This window comes from Parasteatoda tepidariorum, chromosome 3 (genome assembly GCF_982258835.1).
Source record: "Parasteatoda tepidariorum strain Cologne lab strain chromosome 3, Ptep-v5.0, whole genome shotgun sequence".
NCBI lineage: Eukaryota > Metazoa > Arthropoda > Arachnida > Araneae > Theridiidae > Parasteatoda > Parasteatoda tepidariorum.
In genome coordinates this window covers 85,345,165-85,366,915 of record NC_141757.1, presented here as the reverse complement: position 1 = coordinate 85,366,915, position 21,751 = coordinate 85,345,165, and the positions used below count along the sequence as shown (strand labels likewise).

Here is a 21,751-nt window from a genome sequence, read left to right as displayed (position 1 = left end):
ACTTAAAATTTTTTTCATAAGATGAAGATTAATAATTCAAAACATTAGCTTGAAAGATTATTAAATTGAAACATAAATAACTTGAAAGATTACTAATTCTAAATAACTTTGGAACCGTTGATACTTAATTAATATTGCTCTTGAATGAACAGTATTTTTTTGCCTAGTCATCTACGTTAGAAATAGTTTCTGAAGATACTAGCAAAATTAGGTGTTTTAGATTCATGTAGGTCACCTTTCTGTTTTGTAAATAATTGCGTAACATTAATTATTAACGATTCATTAATCATTTGCGATTTTCGTCCCAGCATTCAGGTAGTGTTCAATGATTCTAGATTGTTCCATACTTGTTTCACAAAGATAGATAGTTAAAAAATGGAAGCTAAGAAATATATTTTCACCACAGTCACATCAGCTCATCTTGATTTCCTGGAATCTTGTTTCATTTATATGAATGCTGATTACCTTTACAACTTCTACATAGCGCGCGGAAAAGCATTTTAAACTGATTCACCCTTCTTGGTCACAGTGGTTTTTCTTGGTCTGTTTTTTCCTTTCATATTTATTTTTGTCTAATTCTCGGTCATAGTGGTTTATTTGTTGTGTTCCTCACTTTTTACTTTTGGGGCAAATAAAAAAAAAGTTGTTTTATTAATCAAGGAATAGATATTTTATTTGTTTATAATACACATCATCCTGCTTGCTTATTTTATAAATTACTATTACTGAAACATTTAAGAAGTGAATTACAGTAAAGTTGTCTTACTTTATGGTAAACGACTTCCATAGGTTCTGCGGCTACTGACAAACCGTAATCCGCACTTACATGAGAAGGGTTCTTTTCAAAATCCAGAGAGAACACATGAGGCACATTAGATCCTTAAATAATCAAAGTAAGACATTAGTAACAAAATGTTTAAAAGCAGATAAATAGAACAAAAAACTATTTACATGTATCAAAGATCTTAATATTTTTAGAAGAAATATGGTTGAGCACGAGCTAACCAGAAATGGCAGTACATTTGAAAAAATTAAACAAAACAGAGACAATTTCAAAGAGATGGAAATGTGCGTTTTGCCAGTAGCTGCCCTCATTTTGTAATGAATCAGGTTTAGTGAAAATGTCTCCAGTAATTTTGAATCAGGTCGATAGTTTTTAGACTTTTTAGATTAAAGTGACTCCTCATAAATTTAAGGACTATCATTCAACTAGACTATAATTCATCGTTTAATTAGCTTGATTAAATTACCATTCATTGCTCAATAATCTCAGTTAGCTTGATGACATTCAAGCTGGTGGCAAGAAGCACATAATTGTCATGATAGTGAAAGTGTATTGTAAATAACCTTATTGAAAGTCTACGCGAGTTCAAGTCTCAATTCAGTCTTATTGAGTTATTCTTGGCACATTCTCTAAATTTGCCTAAAATACAGGAAGATTGCAATAAGCAGTAAAATATCTAGCTGATTAGAAAATATGAGTCTATTCCAACCTGCCACCAGCACTGAAAAATGCTTGCAATGTTTGCAAACAAAGATAGCTTATGAAATATAGATCTCATGGCAGTTTTTACGCTTGAAGCATAATAAGGTAATTGAAAATTATTTATAAATTTTATCTCTAATGTTCTATGCATCCATACGAGCAGTAAGTAATAATTGTTAAACTATTAACTCACCACTCGTGATATTATCGGCGGTGATGATCGGGACCAGATCGTTTTCCAGAGAGGCACCTTCTATTACAACGCTTTCCGTTCTGGCTGACACTTTGTATGCTTTCGCCCCTGGCCTTGTCTCCAGACTGGATAAGAAGTGCGTTATTGTGGCCACCAGGATTTCCTTACCATCGTTAATGAGAGACAGTGTGCAATTTGCTAGTGTAAAGTTCAGCTTATGGCCTATGTGATTGAGGGCTGCTTCAGGGTCTGGACCCCACCGCTCGTAACCGATACCTTCAAACAACCTTCTTCTTTCTTCAGCTGTCATTCTTGACCACCAACTGCGATCTTTGTCCCCGACGACGAGAAGTTCTTCCTCTCCATCTGTCCGTTCATCCTTGCGGTTTTCATCCATACTGTCTGTTTCATCTCCCGTTGATGAGAACCAACTCCAGAAACTCCAAGTTTTCCTGGTGGGAACTCTCCGTACCATGTGAGGTTCCACTTCGGCAATCTAAAAATTAATGGAAAGTAAATTCAAACAAAAAATGTTATTACATTTATTAATCTTATAATAAGTTATGATATATACATCAGCACCAACTGTATCAAATCAATGGTCCCAGCAACCTATGCTATACAACAGGATGTACACTTAAGATTTGCCGAAATGAAGAAGGCATGGAGCTAGGAGTAGATGGAGGAGACACTAGCAGAAATTCGTGAAGCCGAAAACTCGGCAATGTTAACCGCGAAATTAACCGTCGGCCATCTTACTTACTTCAAAACATTGGCAGTTGTAGCTCGTTTATGCTTGAATTGTCGTATGTTCCGACAGTAATTATCATTTTTATTTTATTCGTTATTCGAGTAGTCTTACTTTGTCTTATTATTTTTTCTTGGACTTCTTATTATTTTAATTATGACTTCTTGCATCTTAAGGTTTTATGTTACTTTATAAAAATTTCAGCTGTAGTTTTATTTATTTCTGTCGAAGTTATTCATCTGAAAATTGATATTTTTTAAAACCAGAAAGTATCCCATTGCATTCCAAATATGAAATAGATAAAAAAAATTTAAATTTATTAAAAATCTAATATTATATACAAGTGATTGCATGTAATATTAGATAATAATAAAGTACTCCATGATTACATATACATTTATTCTAAGCTTTATAGTGATGTAGTTTTTGCTTAATGTTAAGGTATTGATAGTTTCTGTTCCATACCTTCATTTAATATATTTCCCCTAAAAAAATAATAATAATTTTTATTAAAGCGTAGGGTTTTCTAATCCCTAAACAAAGTATTTGTGAAGTTAAGCATAAGGATTTGTGAAGTTAAACCTTTTTAAAGAAATTGTTTATTGCTCTCAGGGCTAAGATATTTTGAGTTAGTCACTAGAATACTGTGATAATATTTTCTCAATCTCCAATTTTTATTTGTTTTTAAGAAATATTTTGACAAAAAATTTTTAAACTAATTTACTTAGTAAGCTATTAAAAATGTCATATTTTAAGTATTCATAAAATTTTCATAGTATAAATTATTTAGGTATATTAATATGGATTTGTATAGACTAATTTTTAGCAAGAGAAATGAACATAAATTATGTATTGCACTTTCTGAAATTCTTTTTTTAACAAGAAACATCTTTCAATATTGTGGTATTCAATTTTATTTTCTATATTGAGCTATGAGTTAGCTCTATGGATGTGACATATTCACAACCGCTCAGAGCTTGTTCTTTAAATTCTAATTTTTCTTAACGTAATAAGTTTATCTACCTTTACTAGTATAATAATTAGTAAGTTTGAACTCTTAAGTTTGAACTTATAAAACTCTCAGGGTGGTTGAAATTTTACAATTCTTAATAAATTTAATTATATTTTTTAAGTTGTATTGATAAATACATAGCGATTGTAAAATGAAATAGATCTACTTTTGTTTTAAAACCTCTCTAAGTTAAAGTATTTTTTTTTCTAAATGTTTTTGTTGTATACCTTCATTGAAAACATTAAATGTGTTTTTCTCTACATTTAAGAATCTTTTTCTGGATTTATAAAGTTCAGTGCACCCCTCTAAGAAAATTGTTAGTTGCTTTTTGTTGTATACATTAAATGTACATAGCTACATTGAAAGCATTGAACATGTTTCTCTCTCAATGTATATATTATAATATGATGTAATATATATATTATTATTGTTCTTTTTTAATGCATAGAATTTTCTAATCCCTAAGCTAATTTTTTTTCTTTCAAATTTAATAATTTTGAAAACAGCTATATTCAATTTATAAACAAAATATATGTATATATTTAAGGATCTGTTTCTAGATTTTTCAATGTGCCTTTGCTCTGGTTTAAGAATTTTTTTTTTTTTAAATAATCACTAGAATACTGTGATAATATTTCAGTAATCTGTAACATATTTTTCCTTTTTTTTAATAAACATTTTGACATATTTTTCTTTAAATTGATTTACTTTGTATGCAGTTAAAAATGTCCTATTTAAGTATTCATAAAACTATCTAAGTATAAATCTTCATATGTATGGATTTATTTTTAGCAAGAGAAATTTGTATAAATTTATGTATTTCACTTTCTGAAATCATTCTTTAACAATAAACATCTTTCAATATTGTGGTATTGCGGTGTTTTCTACTTACAACTGTAAGCCTCATGCTATACTTTGTGGTGCATGAGGAGTTTTAAGTTGTTTAAATAAAATAAAAAAATATTGTGGTATTCAATTTATTTCTATATTCAGCTTGGAGTTAGCTCCATGGATGCAACACATTCATAACTACCTAATATTTTTTCCCCCTGTCTTTTCTTAAAATAATTAGTAACCTGACTTTATGGACCTATGAATTAAAACTATCAGAGTAATATAAATTTTAAATTTCTAGATAATAAACTTTTTTATCTTCTTGAAATTGTTTTGAAAAGTGCATAGTGATTGCTAAATGAACTTGACCTAATATTAACTTTACCAAGAATTCCATTTGTTTCAAAAATTCTGTCAAGTTGAAATGTTTTTTCTAAAAGTTAGAAATACGAAAATTCTAACGGCTAAAAAAAAAAATGGAGAAAGCTTGGATGGATGGATCTCTTATTTAACTTAAAAGACTAAACTCGACACTTTAAATCAAATTAAGAACCCTTCAAAACGGCCCTCCAAGCTTCGTTAAAAAGCATGGATTAAGAAAGATGTATGAGCGCACAACGACGCAGTAAGTAAGATGGCGGAAAACTCTCGCGGTTGCTTCACCTTGAAAGGAGTGGGCTAATGGGAGTGTCTTCTCCACTTACTCCTAGCTCCATGGAAGAAGGGACACACGTAACAGTATCAGAAATACAGTAACAATTACAGCATCATTTTTGAGGGTTATAAAGTTAAGAAAGAATGCACCTTACATTGCGTATAATAGTTCATATGAGACCATTTAAAAGTAATGTTCTGCATATTGCGCAAGGTGCCTTGATGTAGTACGATTTTTTATGGTGGGTAAGCGTGGTGCAGACGTTTTTTGTTGAGCGTTTGTTCTTTACGCCAGCGGTCTTGGACAAACAGTTGTAAACAAATTGCGTGAAAGTTTTCATGAAAGGCGTACATCACTATCAGATCCTTCAAGAACCAGAGGAAGAACACACGAGGTTTTATCGTGAATTCAATGCTTCTGTTTATGATATGATCAGGTGCAAGAGAAGAATAACAACTCGTTGCATCTATGGCGCCTGCCTATGTAATCGCCTGCTGCAGCTATAAATCGTACTTCTTAACGTCGTTCTGCTCTGGATCCTACCTTTCTTACCTAGATGGTAAAATGAACCGGATTTCACTTGAACCGGCTAATCAGTTTGCGATGCATTCATTTTAATCCAATATAATGGTGGTACTTCTACCACTCTTGTATTTTGGACGCTATTCCCTATTTCCACTTTTGATTTGCTCAAAACTTATATGTTTTTTATGTTACTTATATGTTTTCCAGGGAATATCAGTTTCTGATGCAACTCGTTTCCCGAATCACACGCAAATGTGTGGGGCTGTTCCAGATCTCAACAGTCCGTACCATAGCACATCGATCTAAGCGAATTGAGTTAGTGTAAGTAAATAAAAAAATATATTTGTCCCTCCTCTCATGAAACGATAATAGTTTTAATAAGAAATAAAAAATTAATCTAAGAGTTTATATTAAAGTTTAATTACCTCTATTTTTGCTTGCTCTCTAGATGTTAGAATGCTAACAACATCCAAAGAGTCTTCAAGTAGTTGCATGTCCAGTTTCAACTCTGAGTCGTTAGGCCTCCTCAAATGTTCCTTATACATTGATTTATACTGTCGATATTTATCTCTAAATGAAATAAACATAAATGTAATATTCCGAGTAATTATTTAATACTTCCGGAAATAAATAAAATGTATTATAAAATAATATTTTTTCAGTTTATTTTCAAAATAGGACATTAATTACCTCTTTCGATTGATTTTATTAGAACAAAAGATTCAATTAGATTGATTTTGTTAGAACATTAGAAATCTTTGGAGAAAGTCAAAGATAAAAAAAGTCAATATTCAACGATAATAAATCTTTCAAAGAAGGTTTTTAAAAGCTTAAAAAGCCTTAAAAGCAAATTTAGTTTAATGAGTGTAAGAAGATGTTCTGTTTAATTAACACAATAAAAATTTTAAATATAAAAAATATAGATATTTCGAAACGCAGATGACCCTTCTTTTCTATGCACTGTTAAAAATTCTCGATCAAATTGCGATAAAAAGTACCAGCACTCAGGGTACCGATGCTTTTAAACATAAATCCATTTTTGCCGGGAACAATCAGTCTTAATGACCGTAATTTTTACAGTGATAATTACCGTAAAATCACTGAATCACTCTCACTAAAATATTACTGTAAAATTTACGATAGTAATGAATTTTACGATAAAAATGAATTTTATGGACGATTTACCCAAAGTGCCAGTACTTTATTCCATAATTTTTGCGGATTAATTACGGAATTTTTTACAGTTTGTATATTTACTTAGAATAGTCAATCGCGTTATCTTATTTTAACTAAAAAAGTACTAAATCTTTATATTTCCTGAATAAACAACTATCGTTAAAATAAATAGTTAGTGTAATCACCTTACTAAAATGTTCAACTAGTACAATCAATCTCATAAATTATCATACTCAGTCATATAAACTATAGTATTCAAATTTTAACCTTCTTTAATAATTGAAATTCTTTTAAATTGTTCACATAAAAAAATAAAAGTACTTTGCAAATCCAATTCATAAATTTCTTTTTAATCATAACCCATAAAAGTGCAAAGATTACTTCCAACAACGTCAGAAATAAGCTTAAAAACATTTGTGCATATAAGATATTCAAAATATAGTACTATTTTATGGTGTAACTCACCTGTGCTCTTTTATTCTAGACCAGGTGTAAGGCTTTACATATTCTTCCAAAACAGCTGAATAAGCATCTCTCCAATAATCTGCTGCATGTCCTTTAACCGATAATCCTCTGAAATACTTTCTAAACTTTTGACTCAAAGACATCAACTCAAAAGCTCGGCTAAGCTCATACATACTTACAAACTGTAAAGAATAAAACGGGACATTATTTCAATATTTAAAGAAATAACTTTGCAGTAAAAAATATCGAAATTATCTTCCAGAAATAATTTTAAGTGCAGAAACGAATAAAATGGGCCATTATTTTAATATTTAAAGCAATACTTTATTATTAAAAACAACTCCAAAATAAAAAGAGTGAGATATTTTGATATTTAATGTAGTTTCTTAGCTTTATAAATGAAAACTGAATTGGTCTTCCATCAAGTAAAAACGTCTCATTATTCTTTTGGAAATAATATTAATCAATGAAATTAATAAAACAGGATATCATTTCAATATTCAATACAATTACTTTGCCATATTAGCTGAAAATTGAATTGATTTACAATGCTTCTGCATACAATAAAGATGTTTCATCTATCTTTCAGAAATATTTCTAATATTAGAAATTAATAAAATGAGATATTATTTTAATATTCAATGGAATTATTTTCCTTTAAAAACTGATTTCTTAAATGCTTTTTTACACAGTGAAAAATAATTCATTATTTTTCAGATGTAATTTTAATCTATATAATAAAAAAAATTTATGTATTATTTCGATGTTTAGTGATTTGATATTTAGTTTTGATTATTTTGATGTATTACTTTCCTTGATAAACTAAAAACTGAATTGCTGTTCCATACAGAAAAAAATATTCCATTAGTTTTTTTAGAAATATTAATGTCTGTCATGAATAAATATATATTATTACAATAATAAATGATTTAGAAATTGGAATTTCTGAACTTCGGAAAAATGGAATTTTGTAATTGGTTGGAACTGAATATAACTGCACCCCGGCAAGAATTGTGTCATATAACTCTAAAATGCAGCATTTGAGAAAAATCAACTTAAAGAATATTATGCAATTTATTCTGAAATAGACACAAAACTGGCCTCAGCTGGATAAATTGCGAGTTAGTGATGTGGCATTTTTTGAGCTGGATGGGGCACTTCATACATATTTTTTATTCATATAACCTCAAAATTGCTGCTTTTTAACTTATGTCACTTTTCTTGCCGGTGTGTGAAATTAATTTAATTTAGCGTAATTAATTTAGTGTAATTACTTACTTTAATAACTGAAAACTAAATTGCTTTTCCATTCAGAAAAAAAATTTCATAAGTTTTTTTAGAAATAGTATTCTCTGACATGAATTAATCTATATTATTACAATAATAAATGATTTGGAAATTGGAATTTCAGAACATCAGAAAAATGGAATTTTGCCTCCATTCTAATTAATTTTTAGTGTTTTTTCATAAAGCACAAAACGTCTTAATATCATTTAAAAAATATTTTTCATTTCTCAATATCTATATGCTTTCTGAAACTCTATTAGGTGACCTTAAAATATGACATTCTAGAAAACTTTTGAGATATTTTTGAAAATTTGTTCAAGTTTTAAAAACATAAATTTAAAGTTCATATGTTGCATAAAAGCAAAGTATTTGCAAATATCAGATTGAAATATAAACAGTTTGAAGAATTTTAAAAACCTAATATTCATTTTACATTCAGTGATAAGATATAATGATATTTAAATTAAACCTAGTCCTTTTTCTTATAAATTATAATATATTTTTCACTTAAAAATCTTTTAAACTCATTAAGAGATATTGCAAGAAAGCAAATAATGGAAAGTTTCCAAGACAAGTAAAACGTTTTTATAGTTTTTAAATACTTGTTTCGTTAAGAGATGGCGCTTTCCAATAAATATGTTCACTTCCTTGAATCAACTATGCATCAATTTAGTATCATTTTTAATAAATTTCTTCATTGGAGCTGTTTTTCGTTCATGGCATTTTTAGAGCTGAGAAAATTCAAATCCTTTGTTTTAAAGCTATTTACAATTTAGAAAGTCTTATAAGTTTTTATTTCATAAAATATTTTACATGCGCATTGAAAGTTAAAAAAAATTACGAAAGTTGAATGTTATGAAAAAATAATAATAGTTTTTTCTTATATCAAGCAACATGCATTGTAATTTTCTTCAATATATATATATATATATATATATATATATATATATATATATATATATATATATATATATATATATATATATATATATATATATATATATATATATATATATATATAAGCAAATTACAAAAATATCAAAATACACTTTTTTAGAGAATTTTCGTAACATTTTCAGTCTTTTGTTTCGCTCTTATTTAAAAATTTTGCAAATAATCATTTTAGTGTATTACACTTATTATGTAAACTAAAAATTTAACTTAAAATCCATATATTGCTTTGAAAAAGTCATTAAATTAAAATTTTCAAATGTTTGAATTGCCAATTATACTTCATTTTTTTAAACTTTTTACAGTATAAATAGAGTTTTATTTATGGTTCATTTTATTAACTAAAAACGTAGATTATAATGAGTACACCGTAAAAAATTTTGAATCAAATTCCGGTAAGAATTAAATGACCTCAGGAGGTCGGAATCTTTTACTGCGTAATTCCAATGCTACGGAACAAACAATTCTGATGCATAGTAATTGTTACAGTAATAATTACCATTAAAATTACTGAATCACTCTAATTAAATAAATATTACAGTAAAAACTACGGTATAATATTTTACTGTAAAAATGGATTTTACGGATGGTGTGCCTAAATTGCCTGTACTTTAATACTGTAATTTGATCCAAAATGTTTCACAGTGAAGATCATATAAATATTTTTATCGTTTTTTGTTTTACCTTTTGACAATTATTAACGTGGAAGTATCAATATTAAAAAGTACATTCCTTGAGTACGTCCCCTAAATACAAAATCAGTTTAATTTGAAGTGTACGTTATTAAACAACAAAAGAGAATGTAGCAACTCCTGAGAATTAAATAGTAAGATCTATTTCATAAATCTAGCTTAAAATTTTGATGTGATACTCAATACGTTTTGAATTGCAAAATAATTGTCACCATTGAGTAACAGACATATAAACAAATAAATTGAATAAAGAATAAATAAATAAATTAAATGTTAAATGCAAATTTTAAAATTAGTGAACAATAGTAATATGATAATAATTTGATTCTGAATTATTTAAAGTGTAGCTTAATTATCTTATCTATCACACTGTTAAAATTTTCATTCTAAAACTATGGTGAAATAACTGGCAGCTGTCTGTCCATCCGATTAATCGTAAATATAACGGTAAAGAACATTTTTTTCCTTTATGGTTTTTCACCATTTGCAACTAGCATTTTTCAAAATCGTAAAAAAAATTTATTATTTAGCTTGACATAGGAGCTTTACTTTTCGTAAGGCAATGGGCATTGAAGAGCGCCAGATACTGGAAATTTTTCATGTGTCGAAAGGAATGGAGGAAATATTGTGGTGTCAACACTAGGACTCGAACTCCAGTTCTGTCGGTAATGGGATTGATAGGTAACCCCGCTCGGCTATGATATCTACGCTAATATCTACGTAAAGAACTAAGTAGCTTCATTAGGTGGCTCTAGTTGGTGCGATAAAATTCTGGTCGTTTAACTGTATAAGGTGAAAATAGTTAATAAACAGTTTTTCTCAAACTTAACAGTTTGATTACCATTTTATTTATGGTTAGTTGACTGTTTTGATTAAATATGGTAAAATAACCATTCAATAAATTTTAATTTAACCATTTTTTCCTAGAAATTTCTAACAGTGCATATTGTTATTGAAAATTCTCACTTACCTGCTCACGAGTTAACTGAGTATTTGAATCTTGTAATACAAAATCAACCAACAACTTTGGAACTTTGGGCTCCTTCGATTTATTCAGAATCATTTTCGTTTTCAAAGAAACTGGATTAACGACTGAAAAAAAAAAAAGGATTTTAATGAGAAATAAAATAAGCATTTGTTTTGTAATTGAGTATTTTAAAATAAAATGATGAGTAAAAATATAAAAAATCCAAAATTAAATTTAAAAAAACTATTTATAAATTTGAGGATCATAAATCGTTAAAAAACTGTTGTTAAACTTATTACTGCAATTTTTTATAACATAGCAGATGGGGCTGGTTATGTTTTTAAAAGATTTAAAATGTTTTAAACTCGAAAGCCTCTTTAAATGCCTATAATAATAATATACCAGTAACAGCTTCAAATCTTCTCAGGGCTCGCATCGAACGCAGTGTTGGCGTAAAATGACCTCAGTGGTTGACGGATCATGGGATCGAATTCCGTTACCGTCGGACTAACAGCAAGAATATTCGCGGTTTTTTCTCTCCATGTAACGCAAATGCGGATTATTTCCCTCAAAAGGTCCAAGCGAAGGCTAATTTATCCCAACGCTTGATACAGGAGTTCCCTTGTCTTTTGGGTTGGATTCAAAATTACAAGGCTAAGGAGTTGAACCTTGATACTTAAAATTCGGTCTGCTGTTCAATGGTGTTTATGAAATATAAAATAAAGTAAATAAGTTGAAGATAAAATTAGTTTCTAAGTAAGATAAAAATGAGCTGTATGAACATAAAAGCGAGAGCAACTAAAATTCAGGTAACTGGACCTACAATTGGGCCCTTATAAATGCTTAAGTGATCCCATAACGGAAAAATATTATGCAACTTTTATTTAAAAAATAATGACGTAAATTCATAACACGTCGTTAAATTAAATAAAAAAAAGCAAAACATTAGCGCAATTGAAATAAAAATTTTTTTCTGTCTAATGCTCGCGAGTGACTCTTTCTTGTCAGTGTATATTCTAACGAAGCCGAGTTTACTTATATATAGTAATAAAATTTAAAGAATAATCTTAATAACATAATATCTGAATTCACCTTTTAGAAGGGAATGAAGGACGTTTTATAAATCTAGTCGTATTCTTCTGCATTATGCAAAGATTTCCGCTGTATTTTACAACAATTCATAAGATATAGAGACACGATTTTAAAAATTTATTTAAATTATTACACCTTGTTTAGCTTAATTCGCAGTGATAGTTTACGAGATATTTCCTTACGTGATCTTATTTTTTACAGTTCCAAATATAAAGATTACTTGTAACCAATTGCAACTTGTCTAACTCTGTTACATGATTTATCATGATTACTTCGCACTAAAATAACAGCGATAATCAAAATTACTTTAAATTGCTGATCTTTATTACTGTAAATAATTTGAGCAGCACACTGAGAAAAAAGTATGATCAAAACTATCTGAATATAGTAAAATTTACCATATTTCTGGCTTTATGGGAAAACCAAACTGCTCGGTAATTTTTACCGAAGGGCTTTAATAATAATTTGATAAAATTAACAATAAAATAAGGTTGATTTTGTAATATGTTATACAATTCTGTAAATTTATTAATTTTAGCATGATACCTTTGAGCATGATATAAAAATATTTTTTCGGTTAAATTTGCTTTTCATTTTGATATTTTTTAATTGAATGTGTAGTATTAAGAACTATAATTTTGAGAACCGGAATTCCGATAAGCCGTTACTTAATGAACAGAAAAATTATCAATTGATTGGTTTATATACCACATAATTTGGTTTTATTAACCAAGAATTACGTTTTTTTTTCAGGAATGTCATTATCATTCAGAACGGTAATTTTACCAGAATTTTTTTCCTTAAAAGAATAATAATTATAACCGCAAATTACGATTGGTTATAATCACAATTAAAATTTTAATCGGTAATAATATTCTTTGTAATTCCAATTTTAAACAGTTTCTCGTATACAATTACATTTACCCCAAATCTCTCCGATATCTATCTTATCAGTTTAGGTTTTAAAAAAGTGTATTTACCTATACATAGTTATAAAGTTAAACGAAAATTCTCAATCAGAAACAAAGTATATCATAATTGCATTTTATAAAAATGTAATAAATCGTTAGAGTTGAATTAAGGAGGTTTCATAAATCTCATCGTTGTATTCTGATGCACGATTTGAACATTACCGTTGCATTTCACCACAACTGATAAGATACGGAGACACGATTTCAAAAATTTATTTAAATTATTACTCCTTGTTTACCTTAATTCGCAGAGATGGTCCTAGAGATATTCCACAACTCGATCTTATTTCTCTTAGTACATAACGGGTTAAGAAACAACGATGCGAGAAGTTATTCAACTTTAAACAGTTTTAGTCTTAAAATATAATTTATTGTTCAGCAAAGAATAGGAATATTTTTTAAAATTAACCTTGAGGAAATTAAATTCGGAATGTTCTGAATGCATGCAGTTTGAAGTTTTGTTTTTACAGACTTTGTTGGAAATATTTCAACTATTTCAAAATGAAAAAAACTGACTTATTAATAATTAAAAAAATAATACTAAAGCAATTTGAATCAATCATAAACAAAACATTAATTGAACCCTTTATTAATACATTATAGTCGACTAAACTAAGTAATATATCGATTTACAACGTTATGAAATGCGAGCTTAATATGATTTTGTGTTTCTTTAAGAATCATTCCTGTCGGAATGAATGAAATAAAGAGCTTCTTTTTTTAAAAAAAAGTTAGTTTTTATATTTTTTACAGTCAAATTGCACAGTATATTCACGTAAAATCTTCTCTTTATTCGCTGATTGCTTGGGTTTACTTTGATAATTTTTATTTTTGCTATAGCAAAATATTATGTCTCTAACAAACAAAAACAAAATGTTATTTGCTTTAGCAAAATGTTATGCCAAAATGTTTCTTATGCTGTATATTTTTTATGGAATTCGCCAATATTTGGGCTAGCTGCTAGGGAGTTATTTGAGCATCACTCCTATTAACCTGATCTTGCACCCACCGACTTTCACCTGTTATAGCTCAATAGAAATTCTTGCACAGTTTTTTCCACCAAAAACAAGCGTTATAACACGCATGCAGGTGGTAGACATTTTACGATACACTGCAAAAAATTCCGGATAAAATTCCGGTAAAAATCACCGGCACCCCGAATGCATCATCCGTAAAATTAATTATACTGCAAAATTAACTCAACTTTTAACTTAAAGTCTCAGACTTTATATTTTATAATAAAATTTTTTTTAACTGCAGGGATTCAGTGATTTGACAAGAAATATTACTGCAAAAAATTACGGTATATCAGATTTCTGGGTTTCGTAAATTTTTACAGTAAAAAAAGGACTTTACCTTAAAAAGTATCAGAACCTTTGGTTCCGGTACATTTTACCGTTACTTGTTCCGGAGATTTTCACGATCTACTGAACTCCGAAACTTAACCTACAGCACTACAAGTGTTACAATTTCGGTGACTAAGTTGAGAAGTAGCTGAAATATTGCTATATAATTTGCTATAAATCATTCCGGGATTTGTTCATTTTACGGACTGTGAAAAATTATCTACCGGATGACCGACATATTTTTTGTCCCACGTATTCATACATAAAAATTCAGCTGGGAAAAAAATCCTAAGGTGATAGAAATCTTTTTTTTTCTTTTACTTAGGTAACATGAACAAAACACCTATCAAAATATGCACCATATCAAAAACCCCTGTGCTAAAATTTTTTTGAATAAAACTATGTTAAAAATTACGCCACGGTAAAAATTACGAAATGGTAAAAATTACGGTTATGTAAAAAATTATGGATAAAACGATAATGTGTACCGGTACTCAGAGTGCCGGTACTTTTTACCGTAAATTCCGTTTTTACTGGAGCACGTTACGGCTCAAAAAGTCTGTACCGTAATTTTACCAAAAACCGTAATTTTTGCAGCAATAATTACCATTAAATCTCTGAATCCTTCTAATCAAATAAATGTTACTGTAGAAATTACGGTATGATATTTTACGATAAAAATGGATTTTAAGTTAAAAGGAATATCCAGGATGATACACTCAAAGTGTCAATACTTTATACCGCAATTTAATCCGGAATTTTTTACAGTATGATAAATGGTAACACATTTTAAGGTTACACCATAACGATCCTCTTTGTGCAGACTATTAAAAACGATATTTTTTTCAGTTGATGGTAAATTTACATCGATTTTTATCAGTTCTTATTGAGAATGATTTTTTTTCAATCTAATTTTAACTTCGCATTTTTTATAATACTTATTACCATATTTCTACACCCATTTAGCTGAGTGTTTTGCATTTAAAATTGTTTTTATGACGCAGTTAGTATTAAATAATATCATTGTATAACACATACTATAAATTCACAATGGAAAAAAATAAACTTAGCATATTTTCCATTAATACATGAAAACAAACTAATCGTGAAGTCAAATAAAATAAGGAATTGAACATTTGTTTGGCAGGTGTGATTCCCCTCATTTCCTTTTTCCTTATTTTCAACATCTAAACACAAAAGGACTAAACTTTACGACGCAGTTAGCTCTGCGACTTTTTTATGCAGTGCTATTGTCTTATTAAACAAATAAAAATTCAAAACAAGACACAATTTTATTAATTTATTCAATGCTGCTTTCTGAACTTTATTTTATGATAATGTAAAATTCATCAGCTAAAAAAAACTTTACTCATTTTGAAAAAATACTCAGAGCAAAAATGTCATTTTAATAATTCAGAAATAATTTCACAGCCTTAAATTTTATGGGAACTTGGAAAATGCTTTATCATATAAACGAAAAGATTACCAAACAGATGGTCTTAATACCACATATTTTTATTTCATTAACCATAGTTGTGGTTTTTGTATTTGTCAGAAATGTAATTATTATACAGTACAATAATTTAATCAGAATTTGTTTCTCAATGCAGAAAAGCGAACTTTTTTACGTTTTTCGGATTCAACAAATGAGCTTTTAAACAACTTTTTGAACTTCTAACATTTCCTTAACCATTCAACCATTCGTACTGTATGTATAGAGAGAAAAGGAAGAAAAACGAACAACCCTGAATAACTTTTGATCTAATGATCGTATATTCTTCTACTTTAAAATTTGATTTCTCCAGTTTTTGACCGATTTTGCCAAATTTTTTTCATTTTGCCCACTTTAAAATTTAAAAAATAAGTATATACCTAAAAATTCTAAAATTCTCGACCATTATAAAATAAAATAATAAAAAAGGATAAATGTTGACTAAAATTTACCTTTTGCATGGAATTATCTTTTGATAAATGAATTTTATAATTTTGTGCAAAAATTTTCAATTCGCTTGAAAAGTTTTCGAGATATGGCGAAATACGCAAAAATTAAAATTAGTATTAAGGGTTCGAACTTTGGACTGCTCTCCTGACTAAACTATGGAGACCATATTTTCCATATACGATTGCGACTACCCTCTATAGTTTCAGAGTCAGAAATTTAAATCCGTAGAAAAAATGGTTTGTTTATTCAGAGGAATTATGTTCTGTCTAATTTCGTAACTAAAAATATCAACTAAAACTATTTGTTCGCATATTTGAGACCAACCCCTTATACCATTAAGAATGAGTCCTAGAACGTGAAGATCCAATCATTAGATCAAAAGTTATTCAAGGTGGTTCGTGTTTTTTTTATATACTAAAACTGTATGTACGAAAACTAGTTATAAACGGGCAAATTGGAAACTCAAAAGCTATTATATTAAAAATGGAAAGTTAAACTATTTTAAGTGTTAAAAAATATTTTGAAATCAGATATAAATCCAATTTTTCCTATCCTATTTTTCTATCCTAAAACTATTTTTCCATTTTCTTTAATGTGCAGAAATTCAAAGCAACAAAAAGTTATTTTGAATCGTTTTCCTAAATGATGTGCACTTTAAAAATTCCGGATCAAATTAAGGTGTAAAGTACCGGCAATGTGACTACATCAGCCGTAAAATCCATTTTTACTGTAAAATATTATACCAGAATTATTACATTAACATTAATTTAATTAGAGTGATTTAGCGATTTTACTGTAACTTTACTGTAAGGATTCCTGAAAAAATTACGGCTTGTGAGATTTTTTAATTCCGTCTCATGTTCTGGCAAAATTAGATTTTTATGTAATAAGTACCGGTACCCTGAGTGCCGGTACGTTTTACTGTAATTTGATTCGGAATTTTTTATTGTGTAGGAATAATTTTAAATATAACGATACTTACTAAAATCAAAATCTTCTCCGTTAATGCTAAAAGTAGCAAGGCCTTTACGAAGTAACGTCTATTGAAAAAAATTCAAAAATTTTAACACTCGTGCAATTAACTAATGCTATAAAGAAATCAATTAATCGTCGAGTGCAAAATTAATACCTTTGTAAATAAGTTGTTAGATATTATTTTAGCTTTCTTAATGTATCATTTATGTCAAGCTACAGTTTTTTAATGACATTTTAATCTATTTTCTGTCGAAATTTGCCAGTTTAAGAACTTTATAAATAAAAAGGAATCGCGTAAATATTCCGACAAACTTTTAGGAGAGTTAGGGCACATCATTAGAATTAAAATTGCATAGGAACTCATGCCGGAAATATCACCATACACTGCTATAGATGTTTCCCCTATATCGAACTATTTTTTCGTGTGATTTTGAACAGTTCATAACAGGGAAACCTCTTTAGCTGTGTACGACGACATTTCCGGGCATGAATTCTTATGCAAATTTTTTATGTTGATGAGCCTTAACTCTCTAGAAGTTTGTCGCAATTTTTACGCGACCCCTTGTGTTGTATATAATGTTTTTAAACTTGCACATTTCGCTTTAAAATAGACCAAAAATGTCATTTTAAAAATTTCTGTAGCTAATTTCACATTTGAAAACCTCACACATGAATTAAGCAAGATCAAGTATTTGTGTGAATTCAGAAAAACTTTTTCTTTTCCTCAGTATTATTTTCTGAAAATTTATAATCACAATCTCTAATAAAGGTAAGAATAATTAAATTACGTCTATACTAATCTATATGAAAGAGTGTCAAAATAAGAGCATTGAAACTAAAATTAATTTTTAATAAAAGCAGAATTTTCGAAATATTCTAATGTCTAAAACACTTTAAGTACTGAAAATAGAATTATATATTTTAAATTAGGATTTATAATTATTCGTGGATTTAAAATAAGAATTAAATGAAAATAATTCAATCGTTTAAATTCTTCAGTTTAAGTCATATTTTCATTTGACATCAGTTAATCAAATACCATTACATAAAATATCAGATTTTGTATCTTAATAAACACCATATCTTTTCCATTTATATCTATAGATTTCTTAGCTTAAAATTAAGCATATTAAAATATTATTGTCGTTTGTTGCCATTTGTTTAGCTAAGTTGTGCCGGGTTACCTTTACACTCCCCTTTTAGTATACATTATGCAAATATTTTAATACAAATAGTTGAAAAATTTTATTAGAAAAAGTATAGAAATTAAGAAACTCTTTTACCAAAATTTATAAATTGAAGGAATCATATTGGCAAATATCAAAAATAATACCCTTTTTAGGAAAAGGAAAGGCATTCCTAAAAAGGAATAATACCATTTTTAGGAATGGCTTTTTACAGCAGGCATCACTTATTTAAGACTTTGACACGTCAAGACAATGACACATTGAGGCAATGACACATTAAGAATATGGATGTCCGTATTTCCTTTGCTTCTATTAGAATTTAGACTTTTGATATAATATTACGTTTAAAAAAGTTTAATTTAAGAAATATATTAAAAATAATTAGAAAAATTAAATAAGAAAGTACTGCATACATGATAAATGTAACTTCCTCTAGTTTCTTAAGTAAACTGTTCATTTATAAAAAAAAATATAGATATAAATCATCTTAATAAAATCTCATTTCTTTTGTGTAGGGAAAATTAATCGAATTATGTAGGAATGAAATATATATAAAAAATCAATTATGATGCAAATTTGTATGTTTGTTTTATCCCAGACAAAGAAGAAAAAAAATATGGAAAATAATTAATTTCATTTCAAATTTAAAAAAAAAATTAATTTTGAAAAGAAATAAATTCCTTTCCATATTTTAATAATTTTTTTTTAATATTTAAAAAATATTTTATTTTAGCAACTTTTCCTCTTCTTTTTTCATAAATATTTATTATAGTTTTTTCATGTTTTCTCTATATTTTTAATTTATTTTATGAGTTCTGTATACTTGTAGCTTATGCGCAGTAAATAAAACTTAATATTTTTCTTAATTTTCCTTGTTATTCTCTCGTTTTTTTTTCCTTTTTGTCTTTATTGTGCTTAACATAATACTTAAATATTTTAAATTAGAATTTAATAGTTTTAGTCAAAGAATAATTTTGTTTTAGTCAAACATAAGCATTAAAATATTGCAACATATTAATAGAATGCAGGATGCAAACAACAAAACAAACTTTTTGACCTTACCTTCCAACCATCTGAATTGAGTTGCGCCTTTACTAAAGTATTAGTTGGACATTTTGGATTCCAATACAAGGACAGCGATTCCACTTTCAATAGCTGAGAAAAAATTTAATTTAAGTTGATTAGAATTGAATGGATTTTTAAAAAAATATATTCCAGAAACGAAACTAATAATTTGGGTTTTTTAAAAACAATGAGTTTTAAAATGCCTAATGTTGAATTTAAACACAAATTATAGATTTTCTTTGGAGCTCCGCCGATTGTCCAGATATTAATTTACACGACTAATGAGAATTTATTCAAACTTTCATTGAAAACAAATATAAATTCCCACATAACACTTAAAATGGTGTTCTTGAAACAATAGTATTGAACAATTTTACCTTGAACCTATTTCAAAAGTTGTTTTAAGATTTTATTAAGATTTTCTTAAACACGAGGTATGTTATTTCATACACTGCTGTAGGTATAAAATTTTTGTTTTACTTAAAACGATTATGGTTCATTAAAAATTTAATTAAAAACCAAGAAATACCAATCAAAGGGGAAATTTTCATTGCTGTGTAGATCATTTTCAGATATTGGGGTACGATGCTGCGAAAAACCATTAATCTCCTGCTCAGTTTCAGTTAAATTAATTTACGTGGTTAAAAACATTAACTTTTAAATGAATTTCAATAAAAATTTGTGATAGTGATAGTATTTATATGATTTGTGAAGGAGAATATTAAAAAGAAATTCTTTTACGTCGCCTTTCTTAGTCTGTTAATCTTCTTTTCGAACTTTCATGTAACTCAATTAGTTTTTATTAGTACTTACCACAATTAATGCCTGTAGGAATGGACATACTGATCCTTGTTCTGCATGTACTGATCCTTTTCTTTAAGGTGACACACAAAATTATACTGTATTATTTTTTTTTCACTTCTGATCACGGCTTTAGAACATAATAGCCAAGCCAATAAAATTTCCACATCATAAAATTTCTTAAATGTACAAGATTTTAATATTTTTTCAATCAATAATTGTTGTTGTTTCTAATGCCACTTGCCAAATACCAGCAAGTCTACTTGGTGAAACCAAGCGAATTTTTAAGACAGAGGGTGCGTTTCTTGTTTATCAGTGGCTTCATCTTTCGCCAAGAATACGACTTCAGCCATACACACCCGGCACACTCTGTTTCTTTATTCGCAGACCCATTCATACATCCACAGATCGTAATTTTGACCAGAACCAAAGAGCAATAAATCTCCTACTCAGTACCCCCCAGAGGTTATTGGCGTGTATGGGAACATGGAGGACCCTACAGATTTAAAATACATCAGTCATCATGTACTACGTGGGGAGTCTTCGGCCGAAGTAGATCAAATTTATGACCTCTTGATCATGGGTCCAAAGCCCTACCATATTAACTTCCCTACGCCTTACCCGACAGACTTAACGTCCATCAATCAATAGTTTCTGCTTTACAAGATTGAGAAACGCGCGCAGCGAAAAAATTTTATAAAGCGATGACGATGATGACAGCGATTCTTATGATAGTGAGACAGTTTATATTATTGTGGTTTTTGAATAGAAAATAATAACTGTAAAATATTAACTTTGCCTCGAATCTAGTATGTAAAATGTAAAATCAAAAAAAAAAGAAAAAAACTTGGACCACTTTAAAAATGTTTGGATCTTGATCAGATTTAAAGGTTTAAGAACTCTTCAGACTTATTGGAGAATTATTTAATTTATTCAAAATATATAATCATTCTATAAGGAACTAATAATTATGAGTTTTTTATTTTATTTAATTAGTTTTGTTTTCAACTAGGGAACAGACTTAATTCTGAAGGAAAAAATAGCGAGTAATAGTGTGTTTAATCATCAGAAATCAATTGCCAAATTTTAAATTCGTTACTTATTTATTTTGTCATTTTTACGTAAAGTAATTTTCCCTTTCGGAAATTTTTTCATTATAGGATTTTGCGTGGTTACCCAGGCTTTATATCAAAATACCATAAAATACGAATTTTTTAAAATTTAAGAGAAAAATTGTGAGAGGGCTTTTGAAACACCAATAACGGTAATTCAAAAGTACATAATGAACACTAATCTCACTATAAATATTGAATTAACGATAATTATGAGCAACAAGAAAAACCCGATCATTACTGACATCAATTGATTCCGAACAGGACAT

General features: G+C 28.3%; 1 protein-coding gene across 1 annotated transcript in view; it reads right to left on the bottom strand.

Annotated features, from left to right (window-relative positions):
• The window catches only part of LOC107436292 (intermembrane lipid transfer protein VPS13A), a 169,547-nt gene that overhangs the window by 93,850 nt on the left and 53,946 nt on the right, over positions 1 to 21,751 (bottom strand). Inside the window, 7 exon segments of the mRNA XM_087159737.1 lie at positions 767 to 879; positions 1,680 to 2,175; positions 5,879 to 6,023; positions 7,095 to 7,276; positions 10,995 to 11,116; positions 17,325 to 17,382; positions 19,567 to 19,659. Of these exon segments, the coding sequence (XP_087015863.1) occupies positions 767 to 879; positions 1,680 to 2,175; positions 5,879 to 6,023; positions 7,095 to 7,276; positions 10,995 to 11,116; positions 17,325 to 17,382; positions 19,567 to 19,659 (1,209 nt within the window).